Source organism: Panulirus ornatus, chromosome 38 (assembly GCF_036320965.1).
Source record: "Panulirus ornatus isolate Po-2019 chromosome 38, ASM3632096v1, whole genome shotgun sequence".
In the NCBI taxonomy this organism is placed as follows: domain Eukaryota; kingdom Metazoa; phylum Arthropoda; class Malacostraca; order Decapoda; family Palinuridae; genus Panulirus; species Panulirus ornatus.
The window spans coordinates 2,563,721-2,585,419 of NC_092261.1; the positions used below are offsets into that span (position 1 = coordinate 2,563,721).

At 46.1% G+C, this 21,699-nt stretch overlaps 1 protein-coding gene across 5 annotated transcripts in view; it reads right to left on the reverse strand.

The window, feature by feature from the left end:
• Positions 1 to 1,825: 1,825 nt before the first annotated feature.
• Positions 1,826 to 21,699, reverse strand: part of LOC139760795 (uncharacterized) — a 229,208-nt gene continuing 209,334 nt past the window's right edge. For 4 of the 5 annotated variants that reach the window (XM_071684401.1, XM_071684403.1, XM_071684400.1 and 1 more), the window contains 3 exons: positions 15,454 to 15,559; positions 15,119 to 15,157; positions 1,826 to 12,341 (listed from right to left, as the gene is read on the reverse strand). In XM_071684401.1, the coding sequence (XP_071540502.1) occupies positions 9,431 to 12,341; positions 15,119 to 15,157; positions 15,454 to 15,559 (3,056 nt within the window). In that variant the 3' untranslated portion in view covers positions 1,826 to 9,430. The remainder of the gene's footprint in view (positions 12,342 to 15,118; positions 15,158 to 15,453; positions 15,560 to 21,699) is intronic. The other variant, XM_071684404.1, reaches the window with a different exon arrangement.

Sequence of the window (21,699 nt, forward strand, 5' to 3'; positions counted from 1 at the left end):
GTGGAATACCACTGTTATTCCTTGCTCTCAGGACGCTGGTGCGCCATTTATGTTCATACAACGAGTGACATTTTGCAGGTAGCTACCTACAGAAAGTTTTCAGAAAGCTGATTATGATTTTCACAAAAAATACTGTGCTGTTTTGGTGTTACAACGCATTCAGCGTGTTATATATATATATATATATATATATATATATATATATATATATATATATATATATATATATATATATATATATCATTATTTTAGTCATGCCTAAACGTATTTAGTTACATATTCTATCCACATCTCGTCATAATTAAATCACGTGACGACGTCACTGTAAGTTTGTTTACATCAAGTTGTGAGTGGGCTTGCGGCAGCAAAACTGAGAGAGAAACGTATTCCATTCAGAGAGATATTGTGCAAGCATTATTATTGACAATTATAATGTTTAACAAGCTCAACAAGCAGTTGAGTATCCGTACACTGTTTAATGGTATGTAACTGACGACATCATTCTGTTTAGAATGTTACGGTTACATTTACATTTACGGTAGTGGCCCCGCAGCGATGTATGATGTTACGAGAATTTATGATTTGGCAAAACGTCGAAAAATATCTAAGAATAAGGTTCGTTATGATGCCTGTTTTGCTTGCTTGTTAGTGACTTGCAGAAGACGCCAGTCCAAGCATAATAGTAAGAACATTTCTACTTGTTTGTATATTTTTATGATAGATACTGAGATTATTTCTCTCAACAGGCAAAAAAGTCACATGTGATGTGGATGAACGAGTTTGTGTCCTTTTCATAATTCTGAGACAATCTGCATTTTATATCTTAAATACACGTGATTGGTTGGATATAGTCTGGTTAATGACTGCTCTCGTATAGTCAGTTTACTTATTGTCAGACACTGATGATTATTGGTGTTGAATTTATTTTTACTGTGAAAATAATTTTTATGAGTGTGAAAGTGCATAGTTTTCTGTGTCTGTGATTATGATCAACAAATTTCACTATGCTGAGCCCTCTGAATGTCTTAACTTACATTTTTGGCGGGCTGCATCCTTCTTTTCTTTCTCCGACGCGTTGACTTGATGCCTGTATAAGCGCATGTGCTTTTCCTTGGTCTGAATCTTGGTTCGGTCAGGTTTGACTGTACAGATACATTCTACATAATTTTTCTTAACATCCAGTGGGGTTAAGATGAGTTAGGTTGGCTTGGTTGGCGTCTACGAGTCTCGACCCAGTAATACGTGTTGGGTAAGGTTGATTGGTTTGGCCGTATATGAGTTAGTTCATGTAATATGAGATGATGTGTATGATATGTAGTCATAGGATTAATTGGTACATTGGGACACTTGGCCGCAATAGTTAGAGAAGGGCGGTAATCATCCTAACCAATTGGCAAGGAAGGACTGCTCTTTTTTTTTTTTTTCGTATAGGAGGTCCCGAGGAAGTAACAACTTAATAGTAGAGTGTGGTTGCTTTTAACGTTGATTTACAGCTGTAGAGTATTCTGGTTTTAGTGTTGACGTTGATGAAGGTTACTAATCAAGAAAGATGCGGAAGAGGCTTATTGATGTAAGATGCGGAAAAACTACTAATGAAAGTTGCGGAAGGAGCCTCTTCGTTGTATATCAACCGACTTATATTTCTCTCTTGTGTCTCCCCTGATGATGTGATTATTGCACGAAAGTGCACTTGGGAACTACAACTTATGTTTATTGTACTTCTATCGCTGATACAGAAGCCATATTCTGTGAATTAAGATTATGAATATGATTCTCTCTCTCTTTCTCATACACACCAATATGGGGATGTAGTAAGACAGTGATGCAAAGACATCTTTTCCTTTTATTAAGAAATCGGGAGGACAGAAGTTTTGCACCTGGACACAGGGCCAGCGACACGTGTGATTTCTAAAAAGCTTTGCAAGAAACACCTATTGCCTCCAGCCGGACACTTGTTAGCAGGCCTCGAGCATGACCTCCACTCACTCCATGAGAGCAAGCTCACACTCGACGCCCGGCGCGTTGTCCCGAGCATGACCTCTCACTACATGAGAGCAAGCTCACACTCGACGCCCGGCGCGTTGTCCCGAGCATGACCTCCACTTACTCCATGAGGGCCAGCTCACACTTGACCCTAGGACGACGCCCTGAGCATGACCTCCTCTCACTCCACCGAGGGCCAGCTTACACTCGACCCCCGGACGACGCCCCAAGCATGATCTCTCATTCTATGTGGGCCAGCTCACACTCGACCCTAGGTCGACGCCCTAAGCATGATCTCCACTCACTGCATGAAGGTCAGCTCACTGTCAGTCCCGGGACGACGCCCCGAGCAGGACCGCCATTCACTGTATGAGGGCCAGCTCACACTCGATCTCGACACGACGCCCCGAGCATGACCTCCACTCACTGCATGAGGACCAGCTCACACTCGACCCTGGGATGAAGCCCCGAGCATGTCTTCCACTCACTGCATGGGGGCCTGCTCACACTCGACCTCGGCACGTTATCTAAAGCATGACTTCCTTTCACATGAGTGCCAGCTCACACTCGACCCCAGAACGACGCCTTGAGTATGACCTACACTCACTGCACAAGTGCCAACTCACTCTAGCTTTTTATGATCTTAAGCATGAACTCTACTAACCTCATGAGGGTCAGCTCACTCTCAACTTTGGCACATTTTTAGGTTGACCTCCACTCTGTATCTGAAGGTCGGCTCATTGAAGATTTGGCACCTGTAAAGTATGACCTCCGGTGTCTGTATAAGGTTAAGCTCGCACTCAAGGTGGAGCTCTTTACATGAGTGTAATCCAAGGTGCAAATATCATTTACTGGCACAGCATCAGAAACACTACCTATAGTTCCAGCTTAAGACATAGCTGCCAGTCAAGAAGGATCACTAATCGTGGGCCAACTTTCTTTAACGAACGGATCGCTTTCAAGAACCAGTTTCCTTTACGGGGCAACTTGTCAAGGTACAGCCCTCTGAAGGGCCTGCTCTTGCAACAGGGTCGATTTACCATTCAAGGTCCAGTTCCAGTTCGAGAATCAGTTCACTCCGGGGGCCAGCTCTTGTAGTAGGGTTAACTTCCGCTTAAGGTTCAACTTAGGTTCAAGGACCAGCTTACACTTAAGGTTCAGCTTAGGTTCAAGGACCAGCTCACACTTAAGGGTCAACCTTTGCTTCGAGGTAACTTTACTTAAGGTTTAACTCTTGTAGGTACAAGGGCTAAGCCCCAGTCACGTAGCTGGTTGCGGCGCGATGGTTGGTCGCAGAGAATCCTCCTCACTCGCTGCCCTACCCGCCAGTCATGCCGGGTCTGTCCTATGATTATCGCCAGCGTTCAGCACTGTTGTTGGTCTCCATTATTGTCTCTATGATTCTTTGACTTTGAAACGAAAGATTACATGGACCCGCGGCACTCGACTGGCTGCTGCTTCCGATGGATTCGTGTGTGGAGACTAGCCAGGCGAGGATTTACCGTTATGATATTGTGCTCTCCTCGTACAGCGAAGTTGTGGAATTATCTTGCTTTTCGTTGTCTTTCTATATATAACGTTTCCACATTCAGAGGTTCACATTAATTTCTGTTGTCTTTTTTCATACTGATTAATATTTTTCATGAGTGACCACGGTTGGGTTAGGCTCGTCCTCTTGCCATGTTGGTTACTGTTAAAAGAAAGAAAAGAAAATGTTTGATCCGAAACGGTATACAAAAGAGCAGACGACCCTGCATGTTACTCGCAGGCCATAGAAAGTGGAGTGATCGCTGGTGATGTGTAGAAGATGGGAGCTTCACTTTGATTGCAGGCTATATTTATAAGGCAGGCCTTCATATGATTGTTGGAGATATATGGAGATGAAACCCTTAACACTGACTTCTGGCGATATATACAGAGCAGATCCTTGATGTTTACTGCTGACGACATACTAAAGAGGTCAGACCCCATGTTGGTTGCTGGCGATTCATAGAGGACAGAGCTACAGTGGTTGCTGGCGATATGTGAAGGTCAGACTCTTCACGTTGGTTGCTGGCGATATATAAAAGGCAGACTTCATGTTGGTCGTTAGCAATGTACAGAAGAAGGCGGCGGGGGGGCGGGGGGCCTCTGTAAATCCACTTCTCAAGGCGATGCTCTCAGCCCATCTGCATGTGGGTGGATGTGGGTGGATGGGGGGGTGAGGGTAACTTGGTTTATCTTCATAATCTTGGCTCTGCCACGTGGGTGGGTGTTGTATATCACAGGAATATATGAAGAACACGTCGGCTTACTTGATACTACTACCACAGGGACAGACGTAGGTTGGACCTGGCATTCCATGGTCATGTTGACACGAGTGCACGCACGCCGCTGCCGAGGCGTACGCGGGCGGGCGCCTTCACTCTCGTGTGAGGTTGTTAACCGGATCATTTCTCTGTTGGCATCACCGTTTGATTATTGATGCTTACATGCGGCTCTGTGTACACTCATGCAGCTTTGTCTGCTATATTTTTTTCGTAGCTTTAAATACTTTTGCAATGTTTTTCTTCACGTGTCATTTGGGCAGAAGTGTTTGAACGAAGTTTTCAAGGTTTTATGCATGATATATATATATATATATATATATATATATATATATATATATATATATATATATATATATATATATATATATATATATGCATAAAGGATGAGTATATGTACTTACAAAGTTTATGTTCGTGTTCATCAGATGCATACAGAAATTGTGGACATACAATGAGCGAATACACATAAAAATATACAAGCACAGACACGTCGAGAGCATCACTAATGAACGGGCAGACTTCGAGTCCCTCTTCGAACCCTTGTTTCCAGGAAATATCTATGGAACCATGTCTGTGCAGCCACCAGATGACCTTTCTGGTAAGGCTACATACTTGTGGTGACCTCAGGTAAACCTTGCATTGAGAATTTGTGTCTGTCTCTCCGTGTGTACATTGAAGGAGGCATAGTCTCTGACCCACCTGGATGTGCCCATCACGGGCTCAGCTTTTGGCACATAAGAAACAACATCAGGAGTTTCCCACAACAAATAGCAAGTAATCAAAACGTCAGTGGACCTATGGTGAGTCAGGGGTAGGTGGGTTGGTGATGATGATGAGGATGATAATGAAGTGATCCGGGTCAAGCAGTTGGTCCAGGTGAACAGAGCTGGCTGGCTGGTCATGGCAGTTAGTTATTCAAGGGCAGTCGGTTGGTTAGGGTGCCGCCTCAGATGGTCAGGTGATCACGTTGGCTGATCGGCTCGTCAGTCTAGTCATGAGGTCAGTTTAAGGCTGCTGATCAAGACGGTCAGAAGAGGCTAGACAACCCGCATGTTAAGGGTAGTACCCCTCTGGTCAAGGTGGAGTCAGGTGATTGGAACGATTGGCTGGTCAGGACACAAGTCAGCTGGTCGTAACAGTTTGCTGATCCAGGTAATGAGTATTAAACAAGCCAAGGTGATCGGTGCTTCCTCGGAATAGGTTCACACGTACGTTGTCTGAGACGCGGCTTCGGATGCCTGGCGTTTTGAAACTCTGACAGGAAAATGAATCATCTAATGGTCGAGGACAAGGATGATTTCCTCTACGAAAGTCCCATAGAAGCTTCACCGTGACACGTTACGTTGAGAGTGGCTGGGACTTGTGTTCTGAAGGACGTAGTGCTCCACCTTCCTCACTCTGACGGGAGATCCCGCAGTCTACGGTATATTTTGGCGAGCTGTGGTACAACTTGTGCTTGGGATTGCAGTTGTTGTCTTGCTGGGGCTTGGTTAGTCTCGCATACTGTTAATACAAGTTAGGTGGAGGTTATCATCACATGTAATATGTGCTTTACTTTGAAGTATTGGCCGGTTGCCACTCTGCCAAGCAGCGACCTACTGGCGCCACAGTCTTGGCTTATTGTAGTCACTCCGCACAGTTGGTCACTTGGTTCCACGTAGACTCCTGTGTTTTACTGCGATGGGTAAATTGGGAGTTCATGTATTTACCCTTAGGAGCCTAAGTTCAGCTATAAGGCACCCGGTGAAGTTCTCCTCCCTGGGTGTCAACCAGGCCTACTCATCACTCGGGCGTCCTGGGGCTACTCCCCCGCAGGAAGTTCTTCGGCTCCGTCAGTCAGTTGCAGTAGCGCGGGGATGTTGGCTTCGTTGATCCTTCGAAGGAACTTACCGTACGGCCGCAACAAATCAGTTTAAGGAAACATATTAATAAGCTGCACAAAACGAGCCCGAGGCAAGTTTACCGATGAAGCATCAGTGTCAAAATATATCGATGAACGATCAACTTACTGAAAGCATACAGAGAGTGAGCGACACTCCGGGATAACAATGGCTAACAATCATCTAACAGGAAATTCGTGTACATACCATCAAGCCACGTACACTGTGGACACAGAACACAACAGCACAGACAACTGAGGCGAACGGGGGTTTATTTCTCGCTGTCGCCTCGCACACAAAGTATCATGTAATAAAGCGACATCAAAAGTAGTTAGCCTACAATCAGCTGGTCCCGAAAATATATGGTAGAATTGGCGCCAAAAAAGCTGCTTACAATCATTGGACATCAAAATGGTATGAAGTGAATCAGCTGACACTAAAAATACTTGCTGTACATCTGACGAAAAAGAAACATTTGCATAATCAGCTGGTGCCAAGTAATGTTATCGTACACACAACAAATGCTAAAGATATAACAACTCATGTTGTAAAAGTGTTATTGTACAGTCGGCTGATGCATGATATGAAAATCAGCTGACGCTCAAAAGATATATCATACGTCTGGCGTAAAGTTATCGTACAATCTGCTGTGTCGCTATCAACATACGTCTTGTCCGGAAAATTATTGTACACTCAGCTGCTTTACTGGTTATCGTACAGCTGTTGCAAAAATGATTATAAAATCAGATGTGTCGGTATACGTCACACATCTGTTCCAGACGACGACGCATGACTGGGCAGTTGTTAAAAAGAGTAAGAAACTGTCACTCACATTTGACGGAAGTCGGATTGACCCTGAAGCCTCGCCTGGCAGTAAAGTTATGACGTCTAGAATTATATATACGGTATAACGTTTGTGGCATCGAACCCGTGTGCTCTGGTTATAATGCTCACAGTGCCTGACCTCGCTGCTCATCTGAGGTAACATTGGATGTGCACCTTTATTGAGGAATGTCTTCTCTGGAGCTTGGCCTCTGCGCCATGAAATCCTCTGACCTGTCTTGACGTGCGTTGACCTGGTCAGAGTCACGGCTTCGCGTATTACCTCATCTGTCCTGCTTGTTGTAGCAGTCACCTCGCTTGAAGAGACTAGGCTGACTTGTCTTGACCTTCCCGTGATCGCTGACGTACCAGGATGACCTGCCATGACCTAGAATCGCCAGAGACCTAAGCTGACCTTTCTTGACCCTCGGCTTGTCAGCCACACACGAGGCTGGACCGTCTTGACCCACGCCTGGTCAACTATACATGAGGCTGACCTGTCATACGCCACAAGTGAGGAACAGACTGAACTGTTCAGCCCTGACCGGGACGTCATTAAAACAACACACACACACACACACACACACACACACACACACACACACAACCTGACCTGTCATGACCCCATGATCGGTTGTTGACCAGACTAACTTCCCTTGTCTCAACTATTGACCAGTAGCCAGTGTGGTTGGCTGACCCCATGTGACCTCTCGTGGTGGGCACCTCCCCCTGACAGGACTGTGTGTAGCTACGCCTCACTCAGGAGGGACGGAACGATGGGAGGGGAGGCAGACACTTCCCCCCACCCCCGTGGCATGGCTCTCATCCTCTATACTCTCACTTACTGTATGATTTGGTTTGTCTTTTGTTAATTTACATTTATTGTGATTGACAAGGTAGTTGTGATCAGCTTCCCAAGTTTCAGTCTGAATTGTTTCTGGTTGTGATCACCTGTGTTGTTGTACATGTGACCCTAGTACCAGGGTATGATGAAGTTCTGCCTACACCCTCACAGACTTTAAGTAATACCATATATATATATATATATATATATATATATATATATATATATATATATACACGCACACACACACACACACATACAGAAATAGAGAGAGAAGGAGGGGCCTTGGGAAAGCTGTAATCAGAGAACACCGGACAAGAGATATATTCTGAGGGAGGGAAGTGTCTTGCAAGAGGAGGGGAAGGTAGTGAGGACGAGGGGAAGGTGGACAGGACGAGGGGAAGGTGGACAGGACGAGGGGAAGGTGGACAGGACGAGGGGAGAGTGTTATGGAGGTGTTGCATGCTGGTGGATAGGTTTAAGAGCGACAAATAGATCCATGATAGAAGTGTGGAAAATGTATTGGAAGGAGTCCCCGAGCATGTAGGGGCAGATGGTCTGACCCGCGTTACGTTCACAGGTTTAGCTAGCAAGTTTGTTTGTTTTGCCAGAGTATATTGTCATCGATGATTCATCTCCCTGGCACAGCCAGTATTTGGTGGAGCATAACTGGCACGCTCCACCACTACACTGTTGTTGTAACTTGCCCATAAAGATGGCGTCGGGTCCATGCCACGGGACGCGCACCGTCCACGCTCACCCCTGGACGCGCGCGCGTGTCTTGTGTAGTCGATGGGAAAACTACACCACTGCAGATCCACAGACGAGAGGTGAGGTGTGGAGGTGGAGTGGAAGACCTCCCCTACCATCGCTGTGTCACATGAAATTGTAACAAAGCTGCAGCCGTTTACTGAAAATGATCATCCTGTGGCAAATGACGGCGTATGTATGTATGTATGTGTACCCGCTGTGATGCAGGGGGAGGTGGGAAGCATGAGGTCAGTCAGTTGGTCCAGCAGAACACACGGGCCTACTCATCAGAGGTGCTCAGTCACAGTAGGCCTAGCCTCAGACAGTGACAACTACCATAGGAGAGTCTAAACTGTAGTCTCTAGTCATGACTTGAGCTCGGGGGGACAGCTGTGAGTCTTGGCACCATCACTGGAAATCAAAACAGGAATGTTCAAAGTCTTCAGAATATTAGAAAACAACAACTACTGTACATTTACGTATGCTAATATCTTCGTACAGTTTTCCCTAGAGTCATACGTGTGATGCTATGAAGCACACAAATATTTAATCATAATGGTGAATGGATAAATTACATGTGAAGTATACTATATATGTATATAAAAGAAGCACAGAATACGTAATTATGAGCGTGGTGGTCCTAAGGCCAAAGGATTGTTATATCCACGGGTTTCACTGTCCAGCATTTGTTATTCCAGAGGTTGGGTTCAGTGTGTGTGTGGATGTTCTGGAGCTTGGTCGTCTAGTGGTGCTCCGAACGTTCCTTTGTCTAACGTAAGCAACGGACTTATCTCCGGGACTCTGACGTGTTGGTTGTATGGAGCTGTCGTCAGTAGGTGGTGTTAGTGGTGGTGGTATTGCTTGTGTTGGGGAGGCTCTTGTGTGTGGTGATGGGACTCAAAGTGATGCTGCTGGTGCGTGTGGTGGTGATGGGAATGTTCTCCTGTCGGTTCTCTGCTCCGTCGTATGGCCAGGACCTCCCGCCTGATCATACGTCCCACCTCCTGCGGCGTCAGGTAGTCGGAGCCCTCCGAGTACGAGGTCTTGCGGCTGGCCGGTGCGCTCTTGAACCCGCAGCCTTTGTACATTTCCTTCTCCTCGGAGGTGTATAGCGCGGGGAACTCTGTGTGTAGGACCGTCTGGATGTCGTCCATGGTCATGTACTCGTGGTCGTCTGCCATGGTCTCCCTCTCTGGCTGGCAGTCGTGGTGCGTGATGTTGGTGATGGGGATGTGGCAGCCACAGTCAGGGGCGTCGCATGGCCTCTGGAAGGACCGGATCTCGCCCATGGACAGGTATCCACCGCTGTCCCGTCTAGTCTCGGTCACGGAGGCGTTAGAAATACGCCTGAAGGCGCCACGCACCTCGTCCATGGACATGTAGTCTGGGTCATGGGTATGATGGGGGAGGTTGGCGTAGTGGGGCTCATGGGGTGCTGGGGGAGGGGGTGGATCACGAGGAGGCAGCTGGTGGGGAGCGAGTCTAGACTCACATTCCTTCCAGCAACCACCTCCTTCCTCCCTCCAAGACACCGTGTCCGTGGAAGGTTGTGGAGAACTCATTTTCCGAAGCGGACTGAAGGAGTGGCCGGTTGGGGTGCCTGCTGGGGTGGTGGAGGTAGAGTCGTGATGCGGGTGGAAGGGGATCCTGATGGCTGGCGAGGAGGGCGGAAGGTAGGACATGGAGCGGAGGCGACACCCAGGCACTACGTCTGCGTCGCTCCAGTCAGCGTCAGAGTCTCTCACGGGAGTGCCACAGCTCTGGGAGCCTTTCTCCACGGCGAAGCTGTCCATGGAGTAGCTGTTGGGGAACTTTGTCATCAGTTCCTGAGGGGGTAGGAAATTGATGCCAGACTTGCGCTGTCTCTCTAAAGATCCAGACTTCTCCTTTGGAAACTTCTTTAGGAAGCTAAAGGTTTTCGTCATCAGCTTGGGTGATTTAAGGAAGGCGTACGAGTCTTTCGCGGCTGCGGCGCCCTCCTCGCCAGAGCTCTGGACGTCTGAGGATTGCACGTTGGACCCATCGGGTCGCCAATACTGCCGATGTGTGCATCCCTGTTGCTGCTGTTGCTGTTGCTGCTGCTGTTGTTGCTGCTGCTGTTGCTGCTGCGGAGTTTCAGGTGTCGAGATGTCTGCTAGTGAACTGTCTGTGCTCGGCGTCCGCTGAACCTGAAGAGAAAACTGCCGATGAAGTCTAAATGGAACTTTGGAATGCGGCGAGATCTGTATGTCATCTTTGCCGGAGCCCTTAAAAAGAAAAAGGTTCTTAGGCCGAGGTATCATGGGAGACCTGCTGGGTGACACACCGAACAACGATCTTGCCTTCTGTTTGGGGGACATCTTTGGAGATGCTGATCGAGTAGCCTGACGTTCTGGTCCAATTTTTTTCCGTACTCGGGGCAGAGTACCGATCGCCTGCACTAAGGCCATGTCTGCGCTGCCTAGCGTGGTCATATCGTCGTATCCCGAGGTGTCGACGTCGAGCATGCTGTCTGTCGAGTGGGATTTGCTCTGAAAAGAAAGGCCAAATATTTTCTTCAAGGTGCCTGATTTACATATGGCCTCCTCAGCCCAAGGATCAGGTGAGAACGACTTTGGTCTCCTGGGTGGGAGCGGCGGAGGCTGCGATTTCTCCTGAAAACTGAAACTTCTCTTTATATCCCTACGGCACTTGTCAAGCTCCTCATAGTCGTGTTCCTTTGCCTGTTGTGAGGCAGCAGTGAGAGGTTTGAGGACATCGACAATCTCCTCGTACACCGTGCAGGTCTTGGGTACAGCTGGCAGCTCCGACATTCTTCTGTAGTCATCGTGCTTGTCCACAACCTCCTTGTATGATTCTGACATGGTCCTGTTGAGCTGCCTGTTCTTCCTGTCCTTATGTGAAGCACAGGCCACATTCAAGTTCTTGGCAAAGAAAGACTTCCTGGCTCGGGCGCTTTGCAAGCACCAGGCACCAACTTTAGTGTCCACGTCAGGCTCCTCCTCTAAGGCGCCCATTCCTCGTCTGCACGTCCCCTCCTGCTTTCCATCAGCGCAGGGAGAGTCCGTCTTCCTGGCGTCTTCGCCCTCCGCTGTCGCGTCACGGGCGTCTTCCTTGAGACACGTTCTAACTCCCGAGTCTAAAGAGTCGGACTTAGTGACGAACCTCCGCGTTGCGTTTTCTGACATGTATCGTCCACCGTCGCAGTGCGTGGAGGGCGACGCCGAGAGTCGCACCCCAGAGTCTGTAGATCGGTAGGAGTTGTAGGAACCAGAGGAGGACGTGCGATCTTTGGGCAGGTCTGTTTGGCGGAGGTCGGCGTCCTCGAGGTCGTCGTCCCGAGACTCGAGCTCCTCGTCCGTCTCGTCAAGGCAGAGTTTGGCAAGGTTGGTCTCGCTCATGGAGCGCCGGCGGGAGTGACCCGTGAGGCGGCCGGGTAAAGGGGGCTCCCCGCGGATCTCCTCAGCCAGGTTGCACTGGCTGCTGCTGAGGCGGGGCGGCGTGTGCACGTTGCACAGCGGCTGCAGCTCGTGGATCTGCGCCAAGTCCATCACAGACGTCGACTTGCGCACCTTAGGAGGGTCTGGCAAGCGCGGGGGGAGCACCACGACGGAACTGAGGGCGCCGGAGAGTTCGGAGAGGTCGCTGATGAGGGAGACGTCGTCGGCGGCCGAGGAAGAGATGAGCTGCGACACGGCTTCGTGCAGGCCTTCCAGCAGGGAGCTCAGCTCCGGCGAGAAGAAGTACAGGTAGGCCTCGCCGCACGGGTGACACCTGCCGACCGAACAATAGTTAGTAATAGGCAAGTGGACTGCGCAGCCTAACCATTGTTCTGATACAGTCAAAGTAGAGGCGAGAGGCGCCCAGCACCAGAACTTAAGGGGGAACAGTCCATTCATGACATTTAGGCACTGAACGTGGAAGTATATAATCATGACTTAGTATACACGGGGAGTGAAGAGGAGGGAAAACTCATTACTCTGTTGATACAGAAGACTCGTTGGGCTGTTAGAAACGAGCTGAGCTTTGGACTCTCACATTGGATAGAATATACAGGAGACAAGATGAACGCTAAACGTAGCTGGTATATATAAAGTCACACATATTGTAGACAGGATAAGTCCCTCGGTATTAGGGAAAATATATAACCAATTCATACGAAACACCAGAACAGGCCTCGTTATATATATATATATATATATATATATATATATATATATATATATATATATATATATATATATATATATATATATGTATATAATCAGGATGATACAACAGAAGAGACAGGTACTCAACAAACTGGGTTGGATAAATGTGTTTAATCACTGGATACAATAACTTGGATGACCACTGAACACAAAGATATGATGAACCATATAGTCAATGCACACGTCAACACTGGGGTACGATGCTCACACTCAACACAGGCTGTACAGTATCGTGGCACACAGTCTCATTATATGACAAGGTCTCCTCTCATTATGGGGTATGTTAGTCATTAAGTGACAGTAATTACTGTTAGTCATTAAAAGTAACTAATTACGTTTTTTTTTAATGATTTCGTATTAATTTCCTAAAAATCTTCAGTAACGAGGATATGATGTAGATAATGGTGTGGTTTTGAAAAAAGTAGTCCTTCTTGCAGGGGATTTGATGTTTATTGATAAGTCTGGAATGTAGACAAAGTAATTTGTAACGTTTGTTCGATGTTGTATTACTTATTCAGAAATGATTTAATTAAATACTTTGTTTATGGAAGTGAAGAATGTAATTAGAGAACGGATTTATGTATGACTGTCATTTAAAACAATAATGTGCCACGTATGTTGGCGTTTGTTTGTATGGGACGGAAGTGTACAATATTAACTTTTGTACACAATATTTCCAGACACGATCGCCTGTGCCATTGCGAGGGAGCTACACACCAGTGTTGTTGATGCCATACTTGCAGAACCACACAGGCATGGTTGGCTAAGTTAGCTTGGTTCTTATTGCTTATAACTTTTGTGACTTGTGAGTCATGCTCTCCTCTTGATTATGACTTAGTTGTGATTGTGTGCTGTGTTCTCATGACTATGTTGTGTCTGTGTTAGTATTCTTCTCATGGTAATAACTATGTTGATAGTCATATGCTAATAACCATGTTGTGACAGTTATATGCTAATAACCATGTTGTGACAGTTAGTCATATGCTAATATCCATGTTGTGACAGTCATATGCTAATAACCATGTTGTGACAGTCATATGCTAATAACCATGTTGTGACAGTCATATGCTAATAACCATGTTGTGACAGTTAGTCATATGCTAATAACCATGTTGTGACAGTTAGTCATATGCTAATAACCATGTTGTGACAGTTAGTCATATGCTAATAACCATGTTGTGACAGTTAGTCATATGCTGATATCCATGTTGTGACAGTCATATGCTAATAACCATGTTGTGACAGTTAGTCATATGCTAATAACCATGTTGTGACAGTTAGTCATATGCTAATAACCATGTTGTGACAGTTAGTCATATGCTCATATCCATGTTGTGACAGTCATATGCTAATAACCATGTTGTGACAGTTAGTCATATGCTAATAACCATGTTGTGACAGTTAGTCATATGCTAATATCCATGTTGTGACAGTTAGTCATATGCTAATATCCATGTTGTGACAGTTAGTCATATGCTAATATCCATGTTGTGACAGTCATATGCTAATAACCATGTTGTGACAGTTAGTCATATGCTAATATCCATGTTGTGACAGTTAGTCATATGCTAATATCCATGTTGTGATAGTCAGTCATATGCTAATATCCATGTTGTGATAGTCAGTCATATGCTAATATCCATGTTGTGATAGTCAGTCATATGCTAATATCCATGTTGTGACAGTCATATGCTAATATCCATGTTGTGACAGTCATATGCTAATATCCATGTTGTGACAGTCATATGCTAATATCCATGTTGTGACAGTTATATGCTAATAACCATGTTGTGACAGTTTGTCATATGCTGATAACCATGTTGTTGTGTGCTGATATCCATGTTGTGACAGTCATATGCTAATATCCATGTTGTGACAGTTAGTCATATGGTAATATCCATGTTGTGACAGTTATATGCTAATAACCATGTTGTGATAGTCAGTCATATGCTAATAACCATGTTGTGACAGTTAGTCATATGCTGATATCCATGTTGTGACAGTTAGTCATATGCTAATAACCATGTTGTGACAGTTATATGCTAATAACCATGTTGTGATAGTCAGTCATATGCTAATAACCATGTTGTGACAGTTAGTCATATGCTAATATCCATGTTGTGAGAGTCATCACCTCTACTGAGGTTATGAGAGTTTAAGTATTGCAAAAGGCGTCTGTATGGATGATGGCACGTGCTTTGAGGGTTAACTGATGACATTTTGTTCACCAAACTCCTGGTTAACAGAACAGGTAACTCTCCTCTGCAGTCATGAGCACATTTTTTGAGGAACGGGGATGAGGAAGAAGAGAGGCAGAGAATTGTGTGATAAGCAGCGTACCCTTTTCGATTCAGATTGTAGGCTGTGGTGCTTCTCATTCTGTTGGATTAGTGACCAGGGAAATGCGCCGTGTCGTAGAGGGTTTCCGAGGAAACCACGTGAGAAGGAATGATCAGAATTCCATGATTTATTAAATTGCATCATTGACTAAAAGGAGGATTTTCGTTGGCTATGTATTCTCAGTGTTTGGTTCTGGTATATACCAAGTATACTACTGCAACTACTGCTACTACTACAGCAGCAACTATCATTACTACTACAACGGCAGCAGCTATTATTACTACTGCTACAGTAGCACTACTGCTACTACTACTACGACTGCTACTACTACTTACTGTCTGGTTTGCACGATGAAGATTTTTCCCTCGTCCTCCAGCTCCCCGCCTGTAGCGACACATACTCGCTGCACCGAGGTCAAGGGCCACTCCACCCGAGTCGTTCCTGCCGGGAGGTCAGAGGTCATCAAGAGGTCATAATGAGGTAGGATGCATGTGTCGTATCTGGTATGTCGGTAACAGAAAACAGATGGGTTGACCTGGTAACCGTCGTACGAACGTGTGAGTACTGACCACGAGATGTTGCCAGAAGACAATGCTACCGCGTAGCGTTCACCACAGGAATATATATAGGGTTACGAAGAACGAATTGCGTCAGTTACGCGTTGTCAAGTGTTATGTGTGAGATGGAGAGATTATATGTTTGTGGAATGAAAGCCAGCAGCAGCCCACGTGTGGGTGAGTCTGAAATAAGAGATAAGTATGTGGGACACGAGAGTGACACCTGACAGCCACTGAAATGCTGGCTTACTGTGCAGCCATCACTGACCCTCCCGATACGTACAGAGAATGTGAGGTATGTATTTACACAGCCACAGCTGTGCACGTTACATATATATATATATATATATATATATATATATATATATATATATATATATATATATATATATATATATATATATATATCCAGTGAACATTTTCAGAGCATTCCTGGGTAAATACGCATAAAAGATTAAGTTTACTGTAGAAAAAATTGAGTCAAAACTTGTCATTTACACTTGTGGTGGTAATTTGACCAGGTTAAACACAGTGGCTGGCTAAAGTTAACAAAACTCTGCTTCTCTTGGTTTCAATTTTTGTTTTATGGCTTTCTCACGTGGACGTACATAATCATCAGTTCTTCCCTTTGCCTTATTCTATCCATTATATTTTTATGTATATTTCCCTTCATGCATCCCTTACCATATCGTTATGTTAATCCTTGTAATCTACCATTTGCATTCTTCCCATTTCTCAGTTTCATGTAAGTTCGTTGTACTTCTTCCTTCGTTTTCCTCCCGTTCCTTTGTTTGGTTTGGTGGGTAGAGGGCGTGGGTGTTGCCTTGACTGCGTACCGTCTTAACGTTGTTGCAGGATGATGGTCATCCAATGAGGTCACCAGGGGCAGAGTTGAGGCCGTGTGCGAGGTGCAGTCCTGCTGAAATTTCATGTTCCGTGTTTTATGGTACGGTACTGGAAGGTCATAACTTAAGAGGGAGATGGGGAACTGGCGCGTACAGCCATACAAGAACGCTTGGCTGTTCATCATGCAGTGATGTGATCACCTCAATGATACCCACGACTGGAGTTATTTTCCCCGCTAAACTGAATAACTTGTTCGTTAGTTATTTTGTGTTTAGCGCGTAAAGGAATTTGCATGTTGTTAACCTGATGGGCTCCGTGACGCTCTTCACGTTTTAACTTTTCCTGTGGATATCCAGCATAGACCTTGTTGGTTTATATATATATATATATATATATATATATATATATATATATATATATATATATATATATATACCACAATAGATACGCCTCTCTCGTCTAAATCACCCCTCAAGATCACCTTCAGCAGCCCCTGGGGCTGGACCTGCATTCACGAGGTTACGTCAACAACCCCAGACAGTAGTTATGTCCGTCAGCCTTGTTTCCAACCCTGGCCCACCGCACCCCGTACTTTCCCGCAAGGCCCCAGACCCCACCGGTGTGTTGTCTCCATCAAGCGTCCCAGTGTTGGCTTACACGGTACCCACAGCTGTTAGGAGGAGCACGTTGACAACACCATCAGCTCCTTCTGCTGTGCTCCTTACCTTTTCGTCGACTCCACAAGACACGTGGACTCCCCTCCGTCTGAACTTGTACACAACTTTCATTCTTCCCAGACTCACGTGAGCCACCCCCACCCGCCCGCCCGCCCCGCTTGGTCAGCCAGAGAGGTTAGAACCTTCCTTGGATCATCGCTAAGGTTTATCTGTGCGTGTTAGTGATTCATGCATCCTTATCCTCCTGGTTAGCGACGTTAGTTCGCTACATCATTATGTAAATTGCATTTGATTTCCAGCTTTTTCATTTTTTCACATTTTTTTCTGTGATTACGGCCCTTTTTTGTCATTTTCTGTATGTTTTCGATAATTTCTAGTTTTTGCATAATAGTTTCCGTTTTTTTCCTGTGATCTCACTTCGTTTTCTTCGTATGATATCGTGTTTTTTTGTCACATGGTCGTGATCCGCTTGTCAACAGGGGTGTCTTCTGAGTGTTCACGACGTCTTCCATTTCTGATTATCCAATAATAAGAGAAATTCTTTTCTATGGTGGATATATTGCCTCATCTTGTCGGAATTTCTTCATCATGTATTGTTTAGATGGAGCAGCGACCGTTTTCTGTCGCCCAGTATCTGGTAATTTCATATGGTTGAGTGTGTTCCACAGGGCGGCGCACTTATGGGGGCTAGGGGTGGGGGCTGGGTGAGCGGGGCACCACTGGCTTGAGTGGGCCTGGGTTGGGCACTGTCAGCGACGTCTGGCAGGGGAAAGGGAAGACTTAATTGCATGCTTCACATTCTTTCCCCCTCTTTTGGAATTTCAATCTGACTGCGCCCAGGTCTTGCAGCCTAGTGCAAGCGTCTGGTGTGGGGATCTGTTCGTGTCGTTACTGGTGCAGTGTGGAGCTTAGTGGAGTGGTTGTTGTGCGGTGTTAGACGGTGTCGAAGCCCGGGAACGGCAGTCGTCCCACAGCCAGCGTTGATGTTCATCCTCCTCCTAGGGCTGGTCGATTATAATTGGGTGCTTTGCTTAGGCTGGAGGTATGCACATGTACGTATGTAGTATAGAGGAGGTAGCCATGATTAGGGCATTCATTTGCCCACGCTGTCTCATCCACCATGGATAATTTTGTGATAATGATAATGATGGTCATTGTGATAATGATAATGATGGTCATTGTGATAATGATGATGATAGTAATAGTAAGAATGAACAGACAGGAGGAAGGGAGGCAGTGTGACCTGACCTGACATGACGTGTTTCTTTGAATGGTTGTTATGTACCTTAATGGTTGGTAACACTGATGGGCTTGACCTTGTTGACAGCTGGTTACACCAACAATGGCCTGGTACCACATATTATCAGTACCATCTTGCTCATGTAGTCTACCACAGGGGAAGCAGCAAGATCGCTGGCAACCTTCTGGCACTGCTCTAGGGCACTGTTGCTTGGCAGTGCTATGTGGCACATGACTGACGCTTCTGTCTGATATTGTTGACTGGCATTGCTGGCTGGTGATGCCTCCCCCACACCCACAGCCGTAAGTTCCCACACGAGCGTTGCATTGATCCCCGCCCCAGCCCTCCCTACCCCGGGGACACTAAACATGAGTTCGTCATTGATGCAGACAATCATTTTTTTTGTTGTTTATTCTTCTTTTCAGCCGGTTCACTTCCCGTATATTCTCATGCTTTAGGTATAGTAATGATAATGATGATAATAATAATAATGATAATAATAATAATAGGAATAATGCTGTTATTATCATTATTATTGTTATTATTATTATTATTATTATTATTATTATTATTATTATTATTATTAGTGTTAGTATTAGTATTATTATTTTTAATGAATAAACTGCTATTAAAAGTTCCCAATTTTCCAGTTCTTACAGTTGGTGTATGTATAAGGTTTCATTGGATCGTGTCGTCTGTAAACATTGTACAAACCCACTGTCGTCCTCGGCTTGAATGAAGAACGTCAGAAAATGGGCCGCCAGGCTCGGTTTTTATATTGTTCCAGATCCAAAATATGGAATGTTCTTTAACACTTCCAGATTCCAGAAGTCTTCTTTTACATCCCAGGACTCCGGCTGTTGTGTGAGCAGAGAACAGTGACACGCTTGAAAGAACTGTACATGAGCGTTGTGTGGCCTGTAGTGTGGATCCTCGCGTTTCACGTGTATCAATCACTCTGTGTGTGTGTGTGTGTGTGTGTGTGTGTGTGTGTGTGTGTGTGTGTGTGATATGGTAACATCTGGCCACAAAGGAAAAAAGCATTGAGTAGTCACAAGTAATGTTTTGGCATCTCGTTTCCCAAATAACGTTTTGAGCCACAATGTATCCACATGAGACAGGAAAATACACAAACTGTACGAGTGTGTTAGGTTAGGTAAGAGCGAGCTCTTCTTGCCATGTGGTTAGTGGTGGCTGCAGCGTCTGTGCTGGTGACTGGCGCGATACAGTTTGTTTTATCCTGTAAACACAATTCAGAATTTTATTGGCCATGTTGGGCTCAAACTCCACGAATCTATTGTGCTTTATATGTGGTGTTAGTGCGCACGTGGCAGGGCCAGTCAAGATAATAAGGCAGAAAAAGATGTGGTAAGGAAACAGGATTTATCCTCTCTCTCTCTCTCTCTCTCTCTCTCTCTCTCTCTCTCTCTCTCTCTCTCTCTCTCTCTCTGGTGAGAGGCTGGTAAGAATTAAGAACTGTGATCCCCTACGCCACTGTACAGAGCATCACTGTGGTGGAGTGGAGGGTTCGATCCTCGCCACACACACAGCCAGCGTGCCTGCAGTGTTTACATGGATGGTTGAGGAGAGAGAGAGAGAGAGAGAGAGAGAGAGAGAGAGAGAGAGAGAGAGAGAGAGAGAGAGAGAGAGAACGAGGTGGCTCACGTGCCTGGCCTTGGTGCAGCCCGGGTTGGTTGCTGCTTAGCATTACGTCAAGTGCGTAGTTGGTGGCATCTTGTTGCCGTCCGCACCAATTGCTCCGGCTCGGGCAGGTGTGGGTCATGCTGCCGTCTCCTCTCTTCCCTCCATCATGTTCCAGAGCGGCTGGTGCACTTGGCTGTTGGCTGGTCCGGGCTGGAAAGTTGGTTTCCCGGTGATTTTGAAGTTTCTGTGATAAAGATCACGAGAAAACACTGAAGGATGGGTCAGTTTTTTCCTGGTCGTGAGTCATTCGTGCTGGGATGTGAGTGCTGCATGAGGCAGCTGACTCCAGTAACTCATGTAATCGTAGAAGTACTTTCTCATGGTTTTCCTTTCCAGCATTTCCGAGAAAGATTCGTATGTTTGATACTGTGGGTGACACTGTCCCCATGACGAGCCCGGACATGCATTGACAGTCTCCAGCCAGGGTCTGGGCGGGCACTTGTGGCACGCATGACTGACCTAGCATGAGACGACACCATGCCCGAACTCCTGTGGCTGCGTGCTGGTGTTTGTGGTGAGGAACATCTGACGGCGACCCGACCGCCGTACCACTGGTGGTGGTAACTGGTGGCAATTTTGGAATACGACGGTACGACCCATGAGCACGACGGTACGACCCATGAGCAAGGCTGTACGACCCATGAGCACGGCAGTATGACCCATGAGCACGACGGTACGACCCATGAGTACGACGGTATGACTCATGAGCACGGCTGTACGACCCATGAGCACGGCGGTACGACCCATGAGCACGACGGTACGACCCACGGGTATGACGTACTGATCCATGTTATGACTCCGAAAGGTCAGGTCAGAGGTCGGACCATCATAACCCAAACGGTCATCCAGACGTTCATGCAGTCGTACTCAAAGAGTTAAGCTGTCACGGTATAACAGACTATAACCATCTGTTGTGTTCAAGGTCAGTCAGACTTTACTGGTAGGACGTCCACGACGTCTCAAGGTTGCAGATATTAGCGTTACTTTGCGATTGTAATGACGAACTTTTGTAAGAATTCGTGGCTATTTCCTGATTCATATTTTTCCGATATTCATTTCAATTTCATGACTTTTACCACAATGACGAGTCGCTGGATCTCACGGCTGGGTTCAGACCCAGTTTCACGCGGCTACCCTCGTTCCCATGTTCTTTCGCAGCGGATCTGTTATATTAGGTCGAACTTTGGCCATCCCTGACGGAGGTAGTATGCCGTCTGGTACCATAGGGGGGACCCCGGGGAATTCAGGACTAGTGCCATTACTTGTCCCCCATGGCCTCAGTGACGGCCACGGGTGAGGCTGTCAAGACTCTGCTCATGCCAGGTTGAAACCCACCGGCGTGCGTGCGAGCGAGCGCGCATGCACACCAGTGGCTGTGGGTTTCTCCGGCTGTTAGTGGTACAGAATGCTATCTGGTGTGTGACATCCAGTCCTGCTCCGTTCTGCTCCTTGCTTAGTGGTTTTAAACTATAAGTGTTCCCTCACACGCGTGGATGATACAGCAGAGTATATATATATATATATATATATATATATATATATATATATATATATATA